A 23,116-nucleotide genomic window follows, 5' to 3' on the forward strand; every position below is an offset into this window, starting at 1 on the left:
TATCAGAATTGGTGCGATTGATTGTTCCCCACCCCCACATACTTGTGGCCTTGTGCCTAAGAAGTCACTATTATTACTCTCTGCAGCCTCCCCAAATTGTGCATCCCTGTTCCCTCATCTTCTCCAATCTTTATAGATGTTGCTTACTTCCTTCTCCCGCTTCCCCATACACTCTTGAAAGCCTCCACTCTCCCCACCAACTTCTACCCCTGCTAGCTGAAGTGCCACTTGGACATCACCACTGTCTGTCTCCTTGGAGATACCTCTAATCCATTCTCTCTCTCTCTCTCTCTCTCTCTCTCTCTCTCTCTCTCTCTCTCTCTCTCTCTCTCTCTCTCTCTCTCTCTCTCTCTCTTAAATGTGAATAGTCATGTAGCTTCTCTCTCCAACCTCATACCTTAATCCTCATCTAACATACGGATGTTGCATCCTTCCTTCCTGAGTTTGTTGTCTTGTGAGCTGCATGGTGACCTCAGTAGTGCCGATAGCATGTAAAAAGCACCTAGTACACACTGTAAAGTGGTTGACATTTGGAAGGGCATCCAACTGTAGAAGCCATGCCAAAACAGACACAGGAGCATGATACAGTCTTTGGACTCCTCGGGTCCTTGTCAAATCATCCAATGGGATATGGACCTCAAATGATAATGATGATGACTTCTATATTCTGCATACCATTAATTTTAGATCAAATTACAAGTCTAGTTTTGGGTTGATTTAATTGATATCTCCCCCTCACAATTTTTTTTTGTAGCCCTGTGCCTCAGTTAAAAATCATTCATATTTTTATTATTAATGGAAATGGAGTAATGGGGCTCAAATATCTAAGCAGTAACCAGTATTTAGTTTCGTACCTTTGTATTCAGGAGTATTTTTGACAGGGGTTGATAAAATAAGCTTGAGCTATGAACTGGAGGATAGATTCACTTGATTGCACCCTACCCACTACAGATTTTACTTTGTGTCTATGCATGAAATAAGATGAAATAAATAAGATTTTCAGTTTTTAAATTAACTATTTTAATAACAAATTGTTAATTTCTGTGGCAGGTAAAAAAAATCCTGTGTTTTACTATTAATTAAAGACTTAATTACAAAAGCAAATCAAAAGGGTTTATGTATGGTATGGTATAAAGAAATATTATTAAAAAAAACATTTGTGATATTACAAAGAAGGGAAAAATTATTGCACTTTATGTATATTTAACTAAAAGTCAAATTCTTTAGTGAAAAAGGATTTTCAGTTGTTGGGCCTCACAGAGAGGATGGCAGGAGACCAAGACTCCTGGCAGTTTGCTGTACTTGAGAAAATAAATCAAGCTAAGTAAAATTGTGGTTGTCCTTATATACTGGTGTGTCCCCTGCATCCCTCTCTTGCTGAGCGATCCTAATCTTGCGAGCTCTTGGGTGCTGGTGCCACGTAAAAAGCACCCAGTATACTCTGCAAATTGGTTGGTGTTAGGAACGGCATCCAACCATAGAAACCATGCCAAAACAGCTGGCCAACTCCTGTCAAACCGTCCAACCCATGCCAACATAGAAAACAGACGTATGATGATGATGTAGTAAAATGCATATGAAATGATATTTTCTATCAGCTTTCAGATTCAGCTCGAATGTAGATTTTTCTGCTTTTGAATATCCAATTTGGTTTCTAGTAAATGGGTTTTTTTCATTGTTCTGTTTTATTTCAGGTGGAATCCTTTTTCTTGGGTCAGGAAATAGAAGACACAGAAGCCCCCATGCTGGAGGCTGCAAAGTTCCTATTACCAGCAGAAAATATCGAAGGAGCAAACTTGCAGACTGTTGATCCCGAAACACATGCTCGCCTTGAAGCTCTCCTAGAAGTTGCAGGTAACAAAATTCGTTAGAAAAAAAAAAAAAAAGTAATCATATATACATACATACGTGTGTGTATGTATATATATATATATATATATATATATATATATATATACACACATATGTTTGTGTATGTAATGTAGTTAGATAATGTGTGTACATACATGTGTGTGTGTGTGTGTGTGTGTCTATATATATATATGTGTGTGTGTGTGTGTGCATGTGTGTATAATATAGTTAGATAATGTGTGTACATATATGTATTTGTATATATGTTTGTGTTTGTGTATATGATATAGATGTATTATGTGTGTACATATACGTATGTATATATATGTTTGTGTGTTCATATATGTTTATGTATGTTTTATATATATATATATTTATATTGTGTATATGTATGTGAATAATATATTACTATTTTTCTTAGAGTAAACATGTTTGAAGTGTCATGTTTTTGTCATGAAGAATTTCTCCTTGAAATAGATACTTTGTATGGTTCTGTCTCAGTTCTTTCCTATTAATCCTAAGCTGCCTTTTGGAATATTATTCCTAGTTTTTTGACATTTTTTTTTCATTTTGGTTATTGCATTTGGAATTATTTTTTTCTGTTCATAACTTTTATTTTTGTTCATTTGAACATTTAACAAGGGGCAACTTCCATGACACCTTCTGTCGATAACTTTCTAATCTACATTGTGGAATTTGATTTTGGATATCTTTATCTTTCTTCTGGTCAAATTCTGTTATTTTTTTTATTGTTTCTATCTTTTACTTGTTTCAATCATTTGGCTGCGGCCATGCTGGGGCACCACGTTGAAGGGTTTTTAATTGAATAAATTGACCCCAGGACTTATTAAAAAAAAAAAAAAGACTTTTTTAAAGCCTGGTACTTCTATTGGTTTCTTTTGCTGAACCGCTGAGTTATGGAGATATAAACATACTAGCACACTGGTTGTCAAGTGCTGGTGGGAGGCAAACACAAAAACACTCACACACACACACGACAGGCAGGCTTCTTTCAGTTTCCATCTACCAAATCCACTCAAAATGTTTTGGTCAGCCTGAGGCTATGGTAAAAGACACTTGCCTAAGGTGCCACGCAGTGGGACTGAACCCAGAACCATGTGGTTAGGAAGCAAATTTCTTACTGCACATCCGCACCTGCTGTGTTTGTTTGTTTTTTTTTAATAATTGTTTTATATTGTACATAAAAAAACGTTTTGTGCTTTTGTTATATTTGCTTATTAATACACATTTGGTTTAGAAACATTAACAAAGATATTTTGCAAACTTTGCACTGGCATTTGGTATAAAAGCTGATATAGGTCACTACACAGAAAAATGAAAGATCATGGGATTTGAGTTTAGTTGCAGCAAATAAGATCCTGATTTGAATCAAAACATTTTATCGTGTTAACGGAATTTAAATTCTTACATTATATTATCTCAGAACCTTTTCTACAAGTATAGCTATATTGATTCATAGAAATTTTTTTTTTTCACCTGTGTATTGACCCTTTGAGCCCTGTCCTCCTGAACCTTATTTGACCATATTACCTGGCTTTCTGAGCAAAATAAGCTGAAAATTGGGTTAGTCGCCTGACTGGCCCTCGTGCCAGTGGCACGTAAAAGCACCCACTACACTGTCGGAGTGGTTGGCATTAGGAAGGGCATCCAGCTGTAGAAAACTTGCCAGATCAGATTGGAGCCTGATGTCGCCTCCTGGTCCACCAGTCCTCAGTTAAATCGTCAAGCACATGCTAGCATGGAAAGCGGACGTTAAGCGACGATGATGATAATGATGATGATGAAAACAAAAATATCAATGTTACTAACAATCTAACAACACAAACATACAACAGAGATGCCTACCTGGCTCCTAGTGCCAATATTCCACCTTGGTATGCCAATTGGTCTAGCATGTTGATCCTCTTTTGACTTGTTAGGTATCTCCACTTTAGCCTGAGTGGTGTGCAGATTAGTCGTTTCAGTGAGATTCTACCAAAATGCTTCATTAAGGAATAGGTCTACAAAACCTTGTGGGGTTGAGTTTTCATTTATGTTTGGTGAAATGTTTCTAGGCCCACAATTAGAGTCATCAAAAGATAAATCAACTGGAGTGTAACTCTTATTCCAATTTACAGGTACAGTGTTAGTTTGAGCAGGTCTCCTATCACCTGAAGGGCCAGGACCATGCCCCTTCTCCTTCTCACTCTAGAATTTGATTCTTCATTACTCACACTAGAGTCCGACTCAATGTCACTGTCAGAAACTGAATCAAGATCACTTGCAGGATATTCTTCATCATTTTCAATATCTAACTCACTTAATTCGTCTAATTGAGTGATCACGTCAGCAGCTGTGAACAGCTGCTTATGTTGTTGTTTTGATTCAAAAATTCCGGGTTCAGGTTGACTTCATTTCATGGTGAAAGAACTTTTAATTTCAACATCAAAATAAGCCACATTCAACTCAGAAAGGCAGCAGACAGGTTGTTTTACCATTCTATAGTCCTGGGGTGAGTGAGCATTCTGATTGGATAAAAATAAATCATTATACTTTAATGCAGATGCACTCCACTAGTAGAGCGGGGCTACAGTATTGAGAAAAATAAGCCATCCACTGATAAACTGGTGTTATGGGCTCATAGGGTTAAGGTGATCAAATAAGGGATTAAATGTCTATGTTGTTACTTAGTTTCAGATGGATTAAGGTAATTAATTGTCATTAATACACTATTTTACTTGCATAATTAGAGACCACTTTTTGTAAAATCATTTGATGAGGGCAGCTTCAATGACCTTTGCAGATCCTTTCACTGTGTGTGTCTGTTGCAGACATGGAGGCAATGTTTTAATGTGAGATGCTAATAAATGTTTTAATGAATATATCAATATACAATTATGTTTAAAAAAGAAAAACTGAGAAAAGTATTTTACATAGAAAAAAAAAAAATCCACATCCAAACCTGCACAAATTATAAATAGAATTGATTAGATTGGAAGGTAATGCAAACTTGGACATAAATAATGTATATTATTAGCGCTGATATTTTCACCTATTGCCAAGTTTTTATCAAGAAGTACTTTTTTCCAACTTGAGCATCTCCTGTTGAATAAATTGCTTTTTTCAAGAAGTTCAAATATTCAGCCAGCTCACTTCCTTGTATAATCAAACTTACATTCAATACATCTAAATAAATGAGTATACCCTGTAACTTTTTTGGGTCATTAGAGTACATCTGAAGACTTAATTTGCATGCGGTGATGATTCAATGGAAGATAAACTGTAGTTTCTTGTTGCCAAACCTATTTAAGTAGATGCTTATTAACTCTGGTTAGTACTGGAAAATACTGGTTTTCATCATTCTGTACCATTAATGTTTTCAATAGCAAACTATATCTCCTTATGGTAACTTTTGTGTCTAGGTAAACTGAGTTTTAATCTCTATGCAATTCTATTTGTCTGCATCTGTTTATGTAGTGATTCTCTCATCACTATCCTGGCAAGTACGGTAAAGATTGTTTCCCTATTGAACTTTCAATAAGACCTCAACATATATGGTGTTCTCTTCAGCTGTCATCATTTTATACTGGCTGTCCATGTTGTTATGATTTAAGTGGGTCATCACAGTCAGTTATATTAAGATCTACAGCTTTTGTAGGTGTCTTGCTTGTATACGTCATTTTTGGCTTGAATTCTATGAGTGGATTTCCTTTCTGTGACATCCACTTTTGTGTGTACTGGGTGCATTTTACAGCACCCACACTTGAGTGCTTGTCATGTTTTTGGCAAGACAAGGCTAAAACATGGTTCCACTCAGCTTTGTTTTCCAAAATAAAATATTGTCATTGATTAATATTGTTTTCCTCACCGCATAACTATTTATAGTAATTTTTTTAATGTACTCTGCATATGTTAACACTGGCTTAAATTTCAAATTCTGAATAACTTAATGGATGTGTGGAATACACCTTAGAATAGCTGATGATGAAATATAAATTGTCAACCTTTTGGTCTGTAGGCTTGCATGCTATTAATTTAGTCTGTTCTAAACATTCAAACAACTCATTCAGTTTTCCTTCTGAAAGACAAATGCATTATATCTTAGAATGCATTCATCTCCCCACTAAGCTAAAGTAAATAATATGACAAACAATTGTACCCATGCATATTCATTGATAAAGCACCTTACGTGCTGAGGTTGAATGAAAGATTCATGTTAAATTTGAGAATGATTTGATATTGATTTGTCAATCAAAATAGCTGAATGGATATTAAAAATAAATAAATGATCTGTTAGAAAAAATATAAAATAAATACTTCATTTGTGGCTGGGGTCCAGCTTCCTGTCAACCAACTATTCTCTTTTTCATCATTAAAATTCATTGAAATGTATTAACAATCAAATGTTTGTTTGTTATAACATTAAGATGGTTGGAAGTTCTTTGTTTTGGTTTATTTATTCATATTTTTGTGCTCAAGGAGGACATTGACCTTAGCAAATGAGTCATCTTGGATAAGATTTAGAAAGTGATATACAACAAACTCAAATAATCAAATCAAGGATTATTCATCTTCATAATGATATGATTTATGATCTGAATATCTGCAATGTGGTCATTAGTCATCAGAGTAATTTTCTTTTCTATTTTCAGTGTTAACTTGGGAAAGCTGGGTATATTTTGTGCTTTATTACTTATTAGTCCACGTTAATGCTGTATTATTTATTATAAATTTGTTAAATTTTTAATATTTCTTGATGAGTCCTCAGTATGCAAATGTGCTGTCTGTCTTGTAGAGTCAGCCATGGTTGTTTGTTTACTGCTTGTGGTCATTTCTCATTTAAGCAATTCAAATGGAGGAAGACAAATGTGTGTCCTGTGTTGTAATCTAGCTATTATTTTATAGCTAAGATATTTACAGACAGACAGACAGATAGTTATTTATTTATTGTTATATATTAATATGATTTGTTAGTATGTAACGTAGTTTTGTTTAGTGTTTTAGGTACTTATATAGTTCGACAGACATAGGCACTCTATTTAGCCAATAGAGAGAAACTAGAAGTAATCCATCATTCATCATCATCATTTAATGTCCTCCTGCCATGCTGGCATGGGTGGCCATCCAACTTTTCCACAACATAACTACAATATATCTGAAAAATGGTACACTACACTTTATTGTTGCAGATTATGCTCAGAACACTTACACAACAAAGAAAAATATAGGTTTCAAATTTTGGCACAAGGCCAGCAATTTGGGGGAGGAGGAGGAAATTGATTACATTGACCCCAGTGCTCAGCTGGTACTTATTTTATTGACTTATCAAAGGAAAATATTGGAAATAGATTTTAAAAAATGTTTGGACATGTGAAATCACAGTTTCTTCCTCAAGCCCTGCCACTTCAAAAACAAAAGCACCTCCAAAGACTCAACAAGGGTACTACAACAACATCCTAAAAACACTACCTCTCTCACTCAGTCCTGATAAACATAAAAACACATACAAATAGCTGCAACATTAATAGCCTCACTGGTTCCAGCCATTGTGGTTGGATGTCTTTTTCTTGGCCAAATATCACCAATAATATATGCAGAAGAGCAGCAACTGTTGCATTCTGATGGAGCATATCGTACCTGCCTTGATGTGATGGTAATCAAAATCTAAGAGTATGGAAATAGATTGGACAGTGGAAAATGTGCAACATGTCCAGACTGTGACATGTCATCATCATCATCATCGTTTTGCGTCCGCTTTCCATGCTAGCATGGGTTGGACGATTTGACTGAGGACTGGTGAACCAGGTGGTTACACCAGGCTCCAATCTGATTTGGCAGAGTTTCTACTGCTGGATGCCCTTCCTAATGCCAACCACTCCGAGAGTGTAGTGGGTGCTCCTATGTGCCACTGGCATGAAGGCCAGTCAGGAGGAATTGGCAACGACCATGCTCGAAATGGTGTATTTTACGTGCCACCTGCACAAGTGCCAGGAAGGTCTGACCGTGAAGAAGAATTTGTGTATCATGCCTTGTTGCTCAACCAATTGTGTGTGTGCTTTAGGACTGCATGAACTGAGATGACCTGAGGTTACAACTTGACAGTGATAAATAACAGATAAATCTCTCTTAAATTGCACCCTACTGTCTTAAAGGAAGGATTTGGACGTAGTGATGCATTAAATGCATGACTAGCTATATCTTTTTCATCTAGGTGTTCTTAGTTATGTATGAGCTGATTCCAGTGTAAAGTTCCCAAATCTTTCATTGTTTCTAGACATTCAGGTAACACCAGTTATGCTTGATGTAAATGTTAGTACTGAAATTTTAATTTTGGCCATTAGAGATAATGCTTACTTTAGTTTCTGACTAATGAATGCTGTATGTATGTTTACTTTAGTATTGGGCTGTGCATTGCTGCTCATGTTAATCACTTTTTTTGTGGGGAATTCTATAGTATATCATTATTATCATATAATACCAACTTTTCCATGCCTGCATGAGTCAAATGGCATCTAGTGAGGTACATATTCTATGGCTGGGTTCCCTTCCTGTTACTATCCCTCATCTATTTCCAAGTAAGGTAATATTTACCCATGGCCAGTCATATTTTTCATGGAAGACTAGAAATAAACATTACTTGTATGATGGTGATGTTTGTTTTCACATATCAAAACAAAGGTACTCACACAGACACACACACACACACATATAATTCTTTATTGCCCACAAGGAGCTAAACATAGAGGAGACAAACAAGGATAGACAAAGGGATTAAGTCGATTACATCGACCCCAGTGCATAACTGGTACTTATTTAATCGACCTCGAAAGGATGAAAGGCAAAGTTGACCTCGACAGAATTTGAACTCAGAACGTAGCGGCAGACGAAATATCGCTAAGCATTTCGCCTGGCGTGCTAGTGATTCTGCCAGCTCACCACCTTATATATGTATGGCTTGCTGCCATACACACACATATATGAAGGGCTTCTTTCAGTTTCTATTTACCAAATCCATACAAAGCTTTACTCCACCTGAGGCTACAGTAGATGGCATTTCCCCAGGGTATTATGCAATGGAATTGAGCCCAAGACCATATGGTTGGAAAGCAAGCTTTCCAACCATACAACTATGCCAGGTGTGTTATTTCCTTATCTGATACTGTTTTGTGTTGTTACTATAGTTGCTCCTAGTTGTAACTACATGCTTAGCCCATGAGAAAGTGCTATGCTTGAAGGACCAAAGCAACACTTTGTAATGAAGTTTATGAATTTCATGTTTGTAACTGAATTTGTAAATCAATTCAATCATAGTTGACTTGGTCATGGATTTATATATTTATTGTTGTCTATAAGAAAGATTTTGTGTTTTCGTCATCTAGATTTGTTAGGCATACAGGACTTTTTTTCCTGTTTTACAAGATTTTTGATACGTTTTTCTTTTTCATTGTTAGTATGCATTTGATTCATTCAACACCATATATGGTTTCTGTATTTTCAACAGGTGCAGTATCTTATTTATTTAAATATATTTCTTGTATTGCTCTGTAGCTTGGTCTATTCGTTTGTTAGAATATGATTAGTGTTTGTTTTATTCAGTGTGCTTTGTTTGTGGAGGAGATTCTAAATGCTCTTCTCAGTAAGGATTTTACCATTGACATTAGGGTATTTAGTAAGCCACTATGATTTTCTTTTTTTTTTTAAACTGATTGATATTTGAATATCAGTGAACAATAGAGTTACTCTGTAAGGTCTGTGTGTTTCTATTTAAAAAAAAAATCTTATTTGATCCTACCCTTGACATTGTATACATCAAAATATCCACAAGTTCACACCATCTTCATTTTAACGTCCACTTTTCCATGCTAGCATGGGTCAGATGACATTTGTTGAAGCAAATTATCTATGGCCATTTGCCTTTCCTGTCACCAACCCATACCTGTTTCCAAATAAGGTAATATTTCCCCATGACCAGACATGTTTTCATGGAAGAGTGCAAATTAGGAACATTGCTTGCATAAGGGTGACACTTGCTTACAATTAACACATGATAACACACCACACATTTTATATATGTGTGTGTGTGTGTGCACACGATATGTCCTTGTTGAAGCTCTTTCCCACAGCATAGTCTCCTAATACCCATCCTCTCTCTACTTGTGCCCACTCACTACATTCACTTTCTCCAATCCCTGATCCACTTCACTATGCATGCCTCCCAGTAACTTCGGTGTATGGCCTCCTGCCTCCTCCTTGTCACATCTTTACCATCTTCTCTCTCTGCTCTCTTCACCTGAGGCAGTTATGTTTCTCCTCTAATGCAAGACACCTTTTCTGTTCTTCAATACTTCCCTTCCCTCCATCATCATCATCATCAGTTAAGTCTGTTTTCCATGCTGGCATGGGTTGGACTGTTTAAACAGGAGCTGACGAGCTGGAGGGCTGCACCAGGCTCCAGTCGTCATTCTTTTTTGGCATGGTTTCTATAGCTGGATGTCCTTCCTAATGCCAGCCACTTTATTGAGGGTACTGGTTGTTTTTATATGACAACAGCATGGGTGCTTTTTACCTGGCAATGTGGTATGAGTGCTTCTTATGTGACACTAACATGGGTGCTTTTTATGTTCTGCCAACACAGGTGTTTTTACATGGTGCCAATACAAGTGCCTTTTATGTGGTGCCAGCATGGGTGCTTTTTACATGGCACCAGTGCCTACAGTGTTGCCAAGTGGCTTGCAAGACAAGGACATCTCTGCTGAGAGAAGGAGAGAAACTGAGAGAAGTGGTTGTGTGCCAAGTGAAAGGTTGGAGTATGGTACAGGGTCAGGGAAACTTAACCAGAGTGTCACTAGAAGTGTAAAAAAATGATATTCAAATTACCGAACATCAATTTTGTTATTTAAATAGTTAATCTGATTCTTTGCTGTAATGATAATTCTTTTTTTTATCTCTATGTGAAATAGTTCAGAACAGTGTAGTGTGGAATCTGTTTGTTGGGTTCTCTTCTCTATTGTATGTTTATAGATGCTATTATCCAATGACAAGCTGGATTAGCAAATTTGTATCATTCATTCAGAGGAATCTGTCTATCTTACAGTGAACATCAGAATTGTCTACTAACCATAATCACTGTATTTTTACCATCAACTGCTTTTTTTTTTTCTTTTTCTCTTTGCCTTCACTGAAGCAATTTTATTAACTCACACACCTGTGTTGAATTATGAGCTCTACTCCGAAATTTATTGCTGTAGTATGATTGAAAAGAAAAAAGACAATACCAAAAAGTAATGTTCTTGTTTACTTCCAAAATTAAGCTACACCAAACATGCTCTAGTACTTTGAAGATGACTTTAGGAAGTGAACGTGCTGTAAGCTATAAACCACAACGTTGTAACCAAGTTGGGTAGATGTCAGCATGTAGGATCATCACAAGATTTTTCTCTTTTTACAGGTTTTGAATTATGACCTTGATCAAGGAATTTAACTCTATTTCTGTTACTCTCCTAACTAGGAATAAAGTTATAAAACAAACTTAATGATGGCATGCATCATGTTCTTAGAATTTATTGATGAATGAATCAAGTGAAGTTGAATGTCAATTACATTGAGAATATCTGTGAGGAAGGATCATTAGGAGGTTTATTTTCTCTGAAACTAGTCCTGTTTATCCAGTTTGTTTTATTAACTAGTGTTATTCCCTCCCTCTTCGTATGTATCTCTTGTTTTGGCTCTAAATACAAATCATTAATGTAAGGACATTATAATTGTGTTTTTTTTAATGCATTATGTAATAGAGAGTCTAAATGGTAGTGTCTATAAGAGGACACATAGAACAGGCTTCTTAGAGAGAAACTGTAGGAATGTCACCATTTGTTAGAAATGTTAAACATAATTTAATTATCACTCTTACTTCTATTTTAAGTCACATGACTGTATGATAACTAAAAAATATATCTTCGATATTATATAACTCATAAATGGTGAAGTATTATGCTAACTTTTTACTGCTGCTCACCTTTGCTTCTACTTCTGCTAGAATAATATTTTTTTGTATAAACCTGAATAAGACTGTTTTGATGTGGGATACACATGCCTTGTGTCATGATGCAAGACAACACTCTGCCTTTCATACTTCAGATTCACCGTTAAAGACTGGGCTTTTCATTGTAGTTTATTCATGATAAGCAAAATGGAAACTACTTATGTCAACCAAGACTGAAATCAAGACCTGTATTACCTTTGTTCTCAGTATATTTCTGTACACATGGAACCTGAGGTTACGTGCTTCAGACCAAAAACATTAGCTTGGTACTTTCCATTACCTTTGTCTGAATGCAATTCTTAAGTTTCCGTAGGATGAACTGCATTCCAGATATGCTCATCATCAAGATTTAGGACACTGAAAACATATGTATATATCACCATCATTTAACATCCATTTTTCATGTTGGGATTGGTTGGATGGCTTGACAGGATCTGATGAGCTGCAGAGCTGTATTGGGATATATATATATATATATATATATATAGCTGACATTGGAACCTGCTGCAGCCCTATGGTTTGGCAGATCCTGTGAGGATCTCTGTCTCTCTCTATATATAATGTGTGTGTGTGTTAGTATCTGATATTGAAACCCAATGCAACCCTGCAGCTCATCATATCCTGTCAAACAGTCTAACCCATGCCATTATGGAAAATAAATACCAAATTATACATTTCATGAGTATGTATATATCTGAGGGGCATTGAGTTGATTAAATGAAGTCCACAGGTCATCAATTCATATTTCACTGTAAGCATTTTGATTGTCAAAAGGACATTTTTTTGTTTTAGTTTAGTTTGAAAATAAATGCCAGGTCACTTGAGAAATTAATTTGAAATAGATTAATATCATATTCAAATGGATTTATTAATCAACTATTTATTGCAATAAAAACAGGTTTAGTACCATTTAATTTGTCTGAATCTTCCACAAGATAACTTGATGTGCATTCAATATATTTGCATTGTTATGAGATGTACTGAAACAGTTTTAATGTTGTCAGAAAGGTGTTTCATAATTAGTATTTTATTAAACAATTCATATGTATTTTTGTACCCAATGTTATATCTGACTTTTATCTCTAAATTCAGTGTCTGTTGCAAAGAATTTGATGAATTTGATCTGATTTAAGCAAGGCAGCGAAGAATTAAATGTACTATGTTTACAGGAACGAAAACTCACAAACATGTTAAATATGATGATGAACATATTGTGAACACATGGCATGGATTATTACATGTGGTTACAAAAAAATACAGGTAGATTAGAGAAAACTTGAAATTTAAGTAATTAAAACTGATCTAAAATAAATAGAAGAGAAAGAATCGGCTTGATGAATGGAAGACAGAAGGAATTTATGTATGTTAAATTCATCTTGACTTGGGACAGAAATTTAAAATTAGGAATGATGGAAATACCTCAAATTAGGGTAATTCTAAACTGGAATTTATAGTCAGTTCATTCATATATTGCCAATAATTACATATAAATCAAATTGTTGTAGATGTGTTCTATTTTTTAGGTTATGTGGAAATTTATGTTCAGATGACCTTTTTCTTCTGTGCTTTTTAGTCTTTTACCTTCTACTTAATTGTTACAATGGAGTCTTAAATTTGATGTTCTAAAAGAGGTAAGTTGAAGAATCAAGATTTTTATGAATATTTTCTTTTATTTTTTAAAATCTATTGTATTATAAATTTATTAATATAGTTACAAGAAAAATGTCACAAAAGTGCTTAATAGCAGCAGTTAAGAAAAACATAAATGTAGCTATCATTAAAAATTACGACAAGTAAATTTAGCAAAAAGACAAGTATAAGCTAAAAGATATCTAATACTTGCAAAGGAAAGATCTGTTGAATTTTATCAACTATTTTGTCTCAAAATTTCTTACTGAACCATAAAAAATTTAATTTTAATATTGTTTCCATGTCAACAGATGCTGCATTTGTTGTGACATGAAGTTAAACAGTAGAATGATGTATCTAGATTTTATTACATTAAGAAGTATAGAATATTTTAGAATTTCTAACACATTATGTATGCATTAGCTTCAGTTAATAGTGAGTAATTGGTAGCTTCATAATGTAAAAGTTATATTTTTTTCCTTACCAAATATTTACTTTCCGTAATGGTTCTGAAAACTCATTTAACCAAAATTTGTTCAAGGTTTTTTTTCTGTTTTTAGTTGAACATCTCTTGTTAATTAGTTTGTGACACTCGTGTTCAAGCAGACTTATGGCACAAATGTAAACAACTGAATGTTGAGAGGTGACCAGAGGTGTTAATTCATTACAGTAGTTTTTTTTTCTTTCTGTGCATTACATTTTGGAGCACATTTATTTTCAAAGTGTCTTGCATTTAATTCATTGTTTCACTTACTTTTGTATGCCTAAGACAGTGAGATCAGGTGAGATGTGTAACTGTTATCCTTCAGAAAGTATTACCTGTTGTTGGGTAACTTTTAGCCTTAGCAAACTCATTGAATAGTAAATCTGCAATAGACGAGTAATAGGTAACGGCTTCATTATTGTTGTACCTGTTCTCTTTTTTTCTGTAATTGATTATTTCTTGCATGGCAGTTTTTCACTTGTTCTGACCGTTTGTTATCTCCTTTGTGAGGTTAGCTTTCACTATTTCTTCCTATGTCTTTCTCAGTCTTCCTTTTCCCCCAGATTCCTTCCATTTGGATTGCTTTCTATCATGTTTATGTACAGACATAAACATATGTCTGTACAAGTGCAACTAGTGTTGACTCTTTAATGATTTGTGCTTATGGAAGATAGAAAGTAAAAGTTAGCTGTATAGGCGTTTAAGTTTGGCAGCTATATAGTCCAGGCCGTCATTTTATTAATGAGTCAATGTACCAATGTGTTGGTCAAACCACTTTGTGACATGTATTGAGCATGCTTTTCAATTGAAATGAGTTTCTGGTTGAATCTGGTTGTTAAAGTCCTTTGTATTTGTAGTAAATATAAACTAGAAAATGTTGTTGGTACATTCAATTGACTTGCTCTGATCAAACATGTCCATTGTGCAGATGTAGTTTATTGAAGGAGAATTGGGATAGTCAAATTATAATGTCCTAACAATACTTTTATTCATATTTCGCTATCAACTTTTGTAGGATTAGAGATTAGTTATCAGTTATTCTAATTACCAATACCAAACCACTATAGTGCTTGCATAAGCCTGTCTAACTGATTATTTACTGGATATAATATGCTGTCTTAGAACTATGCTTTTTAGAACATGTATCACTAATATTTACTTGATTGCTTTAATTTCAAAGAATTTGAAAAAGTAGTTTGTTATAATGTTGCTTTTGCTGACTGATAAATTGAATGCTGTATAATTTTTTTTTTCTGTGTTTTCATATTGAAAAGTTTACTTGGTAGCATATTTGATTGTGATTAAAAAAAACTTGTCATATGAAAGGAATCATCTATGAATTTTTTGTAGCTCTATGCACCATGGATTTGCTTGATCAGGGCTGACCTGGGCTAAACAACATCTCTAAATACATACATGTAGTCTGATTTAATGAAAGAAGCATTACACAATTTCACTTGCTAAAATTAGCAGTTGATTCAAACTGAATCTTAGCTAACCTCAGGAAATCCCAGGATATAATGGACAATGTAGTTCCCAGTACATTATGCTTTAAAAACAATGACAGAATGACCTTGGCTGGGAATTTAGTACAATTGAGTAGGTTAACACTAAAAAAAAAAAATCAAATAAGGAAAAATACTCTAAATAAAAAACTTGGACATACACGAGGCATTGTTTATTGAAACAGTGTCAGCTCTTGCCTTTATGGTTACAGGTATAATCATCCCAAACACTTAGCTATGCTACAAAACCCCAGAACACTACAACAGTATCCTTTAAACACTATCCTTCTCTCTCTGTCAAGACAAACATAGCGTACTGTGCACATACACACACAGCTTCAAATCTGTAACCTCACTCGCTTTAATCACTGTGTTAGGATATCCACCAACAACAATTGTTTCTGATATAGACAAATGACGTCGAATCTGGGGAAGGAGTTAGTTGATTAAATCAACTCCAGTACTTGACTGGTACTTTATTTTATTATCAAAAAAATTTTATTGACTGGAGAGATGAAAGATAAAGTTAATCTTTGCAGGATTTAAATTCAGAAGACGGCCAGCTGGCAGAATCGTTAGCACGCTGGGTGAAATGCTTAGCGGTATTTCGTCTATCTTTACGTTCTGAGTTCAGATTCCGCTGAGGTCGACTTTGCCTTTCATCCTTTCGGGGTTGATAAGGTAAGTACCAGTTGCGCACTGGAGTTGATCTAATTGACTGGCCTCCTCTCCCCAAATTTCAGGCCTTGTGCTTATAGTAGAAAGGATTTAAACTCAAAACGTAAAGGACCAGAAGAAATACTGCAAGGCATTTTGTCTGATGCTCGAACAATTCTCCAAGTCCACCAGAGGACATCGACTGTCATGATCTGTGCCTATTTTGTCTATTTCTGTTATAGCTACTTCAAAATTTACTGTTAGCAAAAAACTGTGCAGATAGTGGAGGTGAGCAGAAACATGCTCAAATTGCATTTAGTACTTAGCACAATTCGGTCATGATACGTAAGCAACTACACCCACAGTTTGTTAGGATTTAATTGAAAATGAAATCGCGTTCAAAATTTAATTTAACCGATTACAAAAATGAAATTATGGAACAGTTGCTAATATGTTTAACAAGTTTCTTTTTAGCTGTATTGTGTATTATTGGTTGTCGGTCTTTAATATTTAGAACAAAGTATATTCTTTAATGTAATTATATAATGTAATATAAACTAAAGTGTGTTGCATATGAAGATATGAATAATTATGATAGTGATGATGATGTAGAGAAGTCTCTGTTGCCAAATATTTCATTGTATAATATTTTAATTGGCTCCAGTATATGCTTAAAAAAATCATTTTGTGAAAACCTGCCTACCGATCAGTCACATTTGCTAGTAATATGACAAATGTTAATTGCAAGTTAGTTTAATTTACAGTGGCAAATGACATTTTAAACTTCAAAAGAGAGAAAGAGAACATGTATACCAGATATGGCACCTTTTACTTTGTTTTCTTATGAGATCAAGTACTAGATATGGAAGTGGCAGATTTAATTATGTTAAACATTGTTGTAATATTTTTGTAAGAATTGATAAATTAACTTTCTGTACAGAATTCTGGACTAGAAATATGAAGTATATGAGAGTAATTTCTTCTTCAATGTTAGAAACCAGTGTCTTTCATTGGAACTGATGAGAAATAAATTAATAAAATAAATAAATAAAGGACGAAAGATAATTGAAAATATGCTAATGTGAACAATTATTAATTATGTTAAAGAGAGTGCGACCAAGTAAGTGTTGGAGGTTATAACCACGGAGGTGACTTGATTTTGATTCTGGTTCGAATTACTTCATTTTGCGTCACCTTGGCTGTTTTGGTGCATTTCAAATAACTATTTTTATTGTGGAAAAACAAGTCAATCTCTTAATTGCTTCTAATTTTAACTAGCGGACATATGTATAAGAATGATAGATTTCATTGATTAATATTTGAATTTGATTGACTCTACTTTATAAACGTTTTCAAAATATCTATTCACGAATAGTTGCAAGTAAGTATATTAATTTTTAATTTTGTTTACCGTGATACCAAAAGCAAATTAAAAAATAAAAATAAAATAAAAACTTTACAATAAAAATCCAAACGAAACCGTGAAGGGGAGATAATTCAAAATTATGGGCCTTCATTTAATGTAATTTTCTTTTCTCCATTTCAACTTCCTCACGACGAACTAATTTATTCAGCCTTTTGTGCATCATATGTTCCGGTGCAGACCATCAGTAGTTTTTTTCGGATTCTCTTGTTTCACTTTCAGTTTTGTTATATTTGCTTTGATACAATATATGAGAGTGTATTGGAGCAATGACGGTTGAGTCGAGAGAGTCATATTGGCTGCTTTAAATACACATGATCATCATGATTTTTTTTCAGTATTGTTTTAATTCTCAAGTTAAGCCTTTATATATATATATATATAATTTTCAGTGGCATAATAATAGCTTTTAAATGGTTCGTATGATTACTATGAAATTATATTTTCTTCAAAATAATAAGTGAAAAATTGAATTGCAGTTTTTTTTTTAAATATACGATCAAATTTAAAATATAGTCGATAATTTGCAATGTATCTTTAGTAATTTTTGTTGTTTTATATTTGTGAGATAGTGTGCATGTGTTTCGTATATTAAAAAAAAAATTATGGTATTTTTTAACATATTAATGCGCATCAAAAAAAGAATGCAGCCTTACATCTTTCATTCCGAACTTTGAAATTAAAACAAGAGAAACCAGTATTATACGAATATTTGTAAGGGGAGGTGAATAGTCAACTTATCTCCCCTTGTCATTCATATTGGATAAGGTTTGAACTTAGAGCATTGAAAGAAGAAAGCGCATACTGTAGTAATATTTAGAGTTTGGTACTCTGATTTGACGGCAAACTAAATAAATACATGTGTTCATGGAACAAGCGTTTGCCATCACAACGTGAAAGATATATCTCAGTAAACTGAGATTTAACCCATAAAACGCTGGGATTTGCACTTACATAGCTTGGACTGCTGAGCACATTTTATGAAAATGAGACTACCATGCACACAAAAAACAAAAAACAAAAAAATAGTTAAAATATCTTCTTAGAATATAATGGTGGCAAGTTTTACATCATCTGAAAAGTCATTAGTTGAACTGTTAGTCTTCTTGCATTCGGGGTGGGGTGGGTATCGGAGCGTTTGTGTGACATTAGACCCCAACAAACGCCCATATATTAAATGGCCTGTTGATCTGTGCCTGACGGCCACAATCGTGGTCCGTCGCGCTTTATGTGTTAATTATCGCCTAAAACTTTGCCTACAATGCTACATTCATGTTAGTGTGCATGAGATTCTGTTTAAGATTTAAGCAGTTAAGTTGAATAAGTTTGAGTCAGGTTTTATTGAACTTATTACATCTATTATATTATTCTAAGACATTTAAATAAATAAAAAAAAAACCCCAATTCTATGAAGTATATTTTAGATTTAATTGAAATAGTGTTGTAAAACTTCTGTTAAGTATTTTCAATATCTATGCTATTTACTCCTTGCATTTTATAGATGTGTATTGTTGCTATACAGTTAAAATGTTTACAAAAACAGGGCTTGAAACGTGTGTAAACTTTATAAATGCTACATGCATATTACACCAAATGTACAGATGTCAGGCCCTGTTAAATTTTAAAGATCACATTAAATGTTTAAGATTATATTTACGTTATAGTTTTGCAAATTTCGAGAGAAGTTGATTAGACTGTGGACCCATTTAATAGCCACCTTGATCTTCAGACCTTCTTCAATTAAATAGAAGAGAGTTGATTTAAAGGAGCGCATCACATTAGAGTTTATAAATCCTGGAGAAAGTTCAAAGGACAAGCATCAATTAAGTCAAGATATGTTTGGAAGTAAATGGCTGCCAATTCAGACATTAATATAATCTAAAATATATACAAAATTCTATGGGGCTAACTTTTGGTAGCGTGTGTGTGTGTGTGTCTGTTTTCCTACAGTTTCTTTACAGTAAAAAGATCATTGGAGCAGTGAATCCATACTTCAATGTTGTTAAACACCTATTATTTACAAGCACCGTGTATCCAACTTTTCACATACTGAAAGCAATGGACTGTAATGGTATTGGGGAACATCTTCTATTGTGAATAAAGGGATTTTCTCCTAATATGAAATTTAGGCTATACAATATTTTTGAGGCATGATGTTCTTGTCACTGAAGTCACAAAGTTTTTACTAAATGAAAATCAATAAGATGATTATAAATGGTTGATGTATATTAACTGATAAAGTGTTGTAGGCTGCTGGTTGATTGTAGTTGATGGAGAATAAAGCAGGTTATGAAAAATATTGTCTGGACAGATATTATGCTATAGAACCACCTAGTTTTGAGAAGAGGGAGAAAAAAATGTGGGGTACCTAAAATTCATGAAAAACCAAACCATCCTGACTTTAAAAATCCTTTCCACATAGTTTAAATTCTGATGGTTATAGCTTTCAGAAATAATTCAGTGTATGCTTAATGAATCTCTGCATGTATAATTTGTGATGTAGGTGACATTGTATAACAGACATTTATGTCTACAAGAAATTTAAACCTATTTTGATGTCCAACAAAACTTTTTAATTCATGCTCAAGTTTCAAATTGATTTTACAAATTTTCCTTTTTATTATGTTAATTTCGAGTTATTTGTAACATTGAATATGATTTCTCACAGTCATATTCAATGTTGAATAAATTTGTGGTTTATTATTTAATTTCATTTATATTTATTACTTTTTCTTTAAGTTGACCTCCTGTAAAATCATAAACTGACAAAATATTTTGTTAGTTTAGGTTTACTGTGTCACAATAGCACTAATATTAGTCCTTATAAAGCAATGTTTTTGATTTATGATTTGTAGAAGGATATAAAGTTGTATCCTGAATCTTTATCTGGAACCATGTCATGATTTTAGCTCAACATTGTGGCTAATGAAACACTTGTTAGTTTACATTCTTGATGCTTAAAACTTTGAACTGTATCATCTATAATAAATACAATTCAACAAGGCTCTTAAAGGTTAAGAATCATTGCCAGATTGAACATGTATTGCAATTAATATGATACCAATTCATTACTCAACCTATGACAATGTAGCTGCTTGTTATTTGATTTTGTATAACTTTAGTGATTTGATACACCAAAATGTATTATGAATTATCAGAAATACAACAGTATTTATAAATGTGTTTTGTATTGCTGATAGTTTTATAATTCTCTCTCATAAAATTTAGGTTTGGGGATTTTATTTTTATATCAAATATTGTACATGAGAACATTTTACTTTGTGGAATATTTTCATATCTGTGTAAATGTTGTTTTCACCAAACCTAGGATCCAATATTTTTTTTAGCACACATATTTGAATAATGAGGTTAAGTTTAATATTGCATTAGTTAATTACACAAGCATACAACCTAACACATTTCTCAATGAACCAAACTATGGAGATATCTCATCAGTGAAGAATGAATGTCAAAGAAAAAGGTTCCAAGGACTGAAGCTTGTTTCATTTGCATGTCTTAATTTTTTTTTTTATTATTGGGTTAGAAACCTCATAGATCCCAACTCTTCTTCCTTTCCTAAATAAAATGTCAATCAACTGTGTTAATAGACTTGACCTTTCCACCAAATATAATTCTCTAATTTTTCAGCAGACCATCATAATAAAATGGAATGAAGTATAAGCTCTCTTCAACTGCTCCCTAACCCTCTTCAAATTTCTATTTTTAGGATATTTTTCAAGCTTAAGATCGTTTTCATCAGAATAAAATGTCAGTGATTTAGAAAGCACAATGGATAGAAATATTTATGTGAAAATGGAAATATGTACTTTTAAAAAATTTTCAGCCTATATGTTATGAACTTCTGATAGTGAAGTTGAAATCAGAATATGTTACATGTTGGTGTTTAAATTCTTCCTGAGATTTTGCTATGAATACCACTGTTTTGCATGTTTCTTCTATTTAAGTATCAAAGATCTTAATCTAATATGAAAGATCATTGTTACCAAGTTCAAGAAGGATATTATACAGACAAAAATGGCCAGTTGTCAGAATAAATGTCTTACAGTGTTTTGGTATGTCTCTTTTACAGTCAGTGTACTGAGAGTAATTCATTTGACTATATATCTCCACAAGCAAGACCTCTGTTCCTCTATCATACTTTAGTCTCTTATCACCTTGTATAAAGCCACCTCCCTCAATACTACTACCCTACCAGTTGAAGGGGTCTTGTCTTGCAAGTTAGTTGGTAACCTCACTAGTGCTGGTGCCATGTAAAAGGCATCCAGTACAATTTAAGTGGCTGGCATTAGGAAAGGCATTCAACTAGAAAAAAACCATGTCAAAGCAGACTTTAGAGTTTGGTGCAGTCCTCTGGATTGCCACTCCCTTTTAAATCATTCAGCTTGGAAAACAGATGTTAAATGATGTTGATGATTATATTTCTCACAAGCTTTGGATGTTTTGTTAATGTCAGAAATCTTTAGTAATAGGCAAATGACAGAAACCCCTGAACTGAATTCTTATGAAGCCAAAACCTGATGTGAATTTCTGACTGAAGTTATTTCCATTGACTATTCAGGAAATGTCTGTGTTTGTTAACATTTGCACTTTTGAAAATCGCTGGGCTATGGGCACTGATGTTACTGTCATTTCCTTTGTCAATGGTTACTGGCCTTGTATCTTCAAAGATGTATGGAGTAAGATAAGCAACAGGAAGAGCATCTAGCTGTGAAACAATGTCTGAATAAGATATTCATCTAACCCATACTCGCATAGAGAAACAAACAAAACTGACCAACTTTAATGTTCTCTCTCTTAGATAAAGATGATGCTTTGGCTTTAAAAAATAGGATTTGGCTATAGAAGAAAGATCATGCTTTGTCTCCAATATATTGCTAGTGTTTAATTTATTCATCTCAAGGGGATGAAAAGAAAACCGAACCTTTGAGATGTGAAATTAAAAGCACCGCTTGAAATATAATACTATAAAGCATTTTGCACACCCCATCTTGCTTCTTAACTGTTTTTCTGCATCATTTTAATGCCTCAGGTGTACAGAAGAGGAAGTATGATTGAGAAAATCTGAGTACAATGTGTTTTCTTTATTCCTTTTTAACTACTGGTTATAATTGGTTTTTCCAAACTCTACCCTTTTCTTTCTTTTTTTTTTTTTTGAAATAACATCTCAAGGAAAAGAAACATGCTAAAATGTTTTATATATTTACTTTTTTTAATCACCTCTGTTATAAAACTGTTTACAAATAAAGACGTAATGAAGTGTGAGTAGTAATTTACTGTGTGGGACAAAACTGAAAACTTAAATTGACTATAAAAGATGGTTAGTTCATTTTCTCTCGGGTATTAACTCAAGGTCAGTTGTCATTGGGCGGACCTGTAACTGAAGACATTCTATCCATGACCGTCTCATCTTTGTATATCCTTTTCAAACATAGAAGGATGGACTTAATTTTGTTGCTAGTAAATTGAGTGAACATATACAGTATCCATTTTGATAGACTTTTTCCTCT

At 33.7% G+C, this 23,116-nt stretch overlaps 1 protein-coding gene across 1 annotated transcript in view; it reads left to right on the top strand.

The window, feature by feature from the left end:
• LOC106883585 (ankyrin repeat domain-containing protein 17) overlaps positions 1-23,116 on the top strand; it is a 120,858-nt gene that overhangs the window by 33,290 nt on the left and 64,452 nt on the right. Inside the window, exon 2 of the mRNA XM_014934654.2 lies at positions 1,695-1,854. Coding sequence (XP_014790140.1) covers positions 1,695-1,854 — 160 coding nt within the window. The remainder of the gene's footprint in view (positions 1-1,694; positions 1,855-23,116) is intronic.

Source organism: Octopus bimaculoides, chromosome 5, assembly GCF_001194135.2.
Source record: "Octopus bimaculoides isolate UCB-OBI-ISO-001 chromosome 5, ASM119413v2, whole genome shotgun sequence".
NCBI classification, from domain to species: domain Eukaryota; kingdom Metazoa; phylum Mollusca; class Cephalopoda; order Octopoda; family Octopodidae; genus Octopus; species Octopus bimaculoides.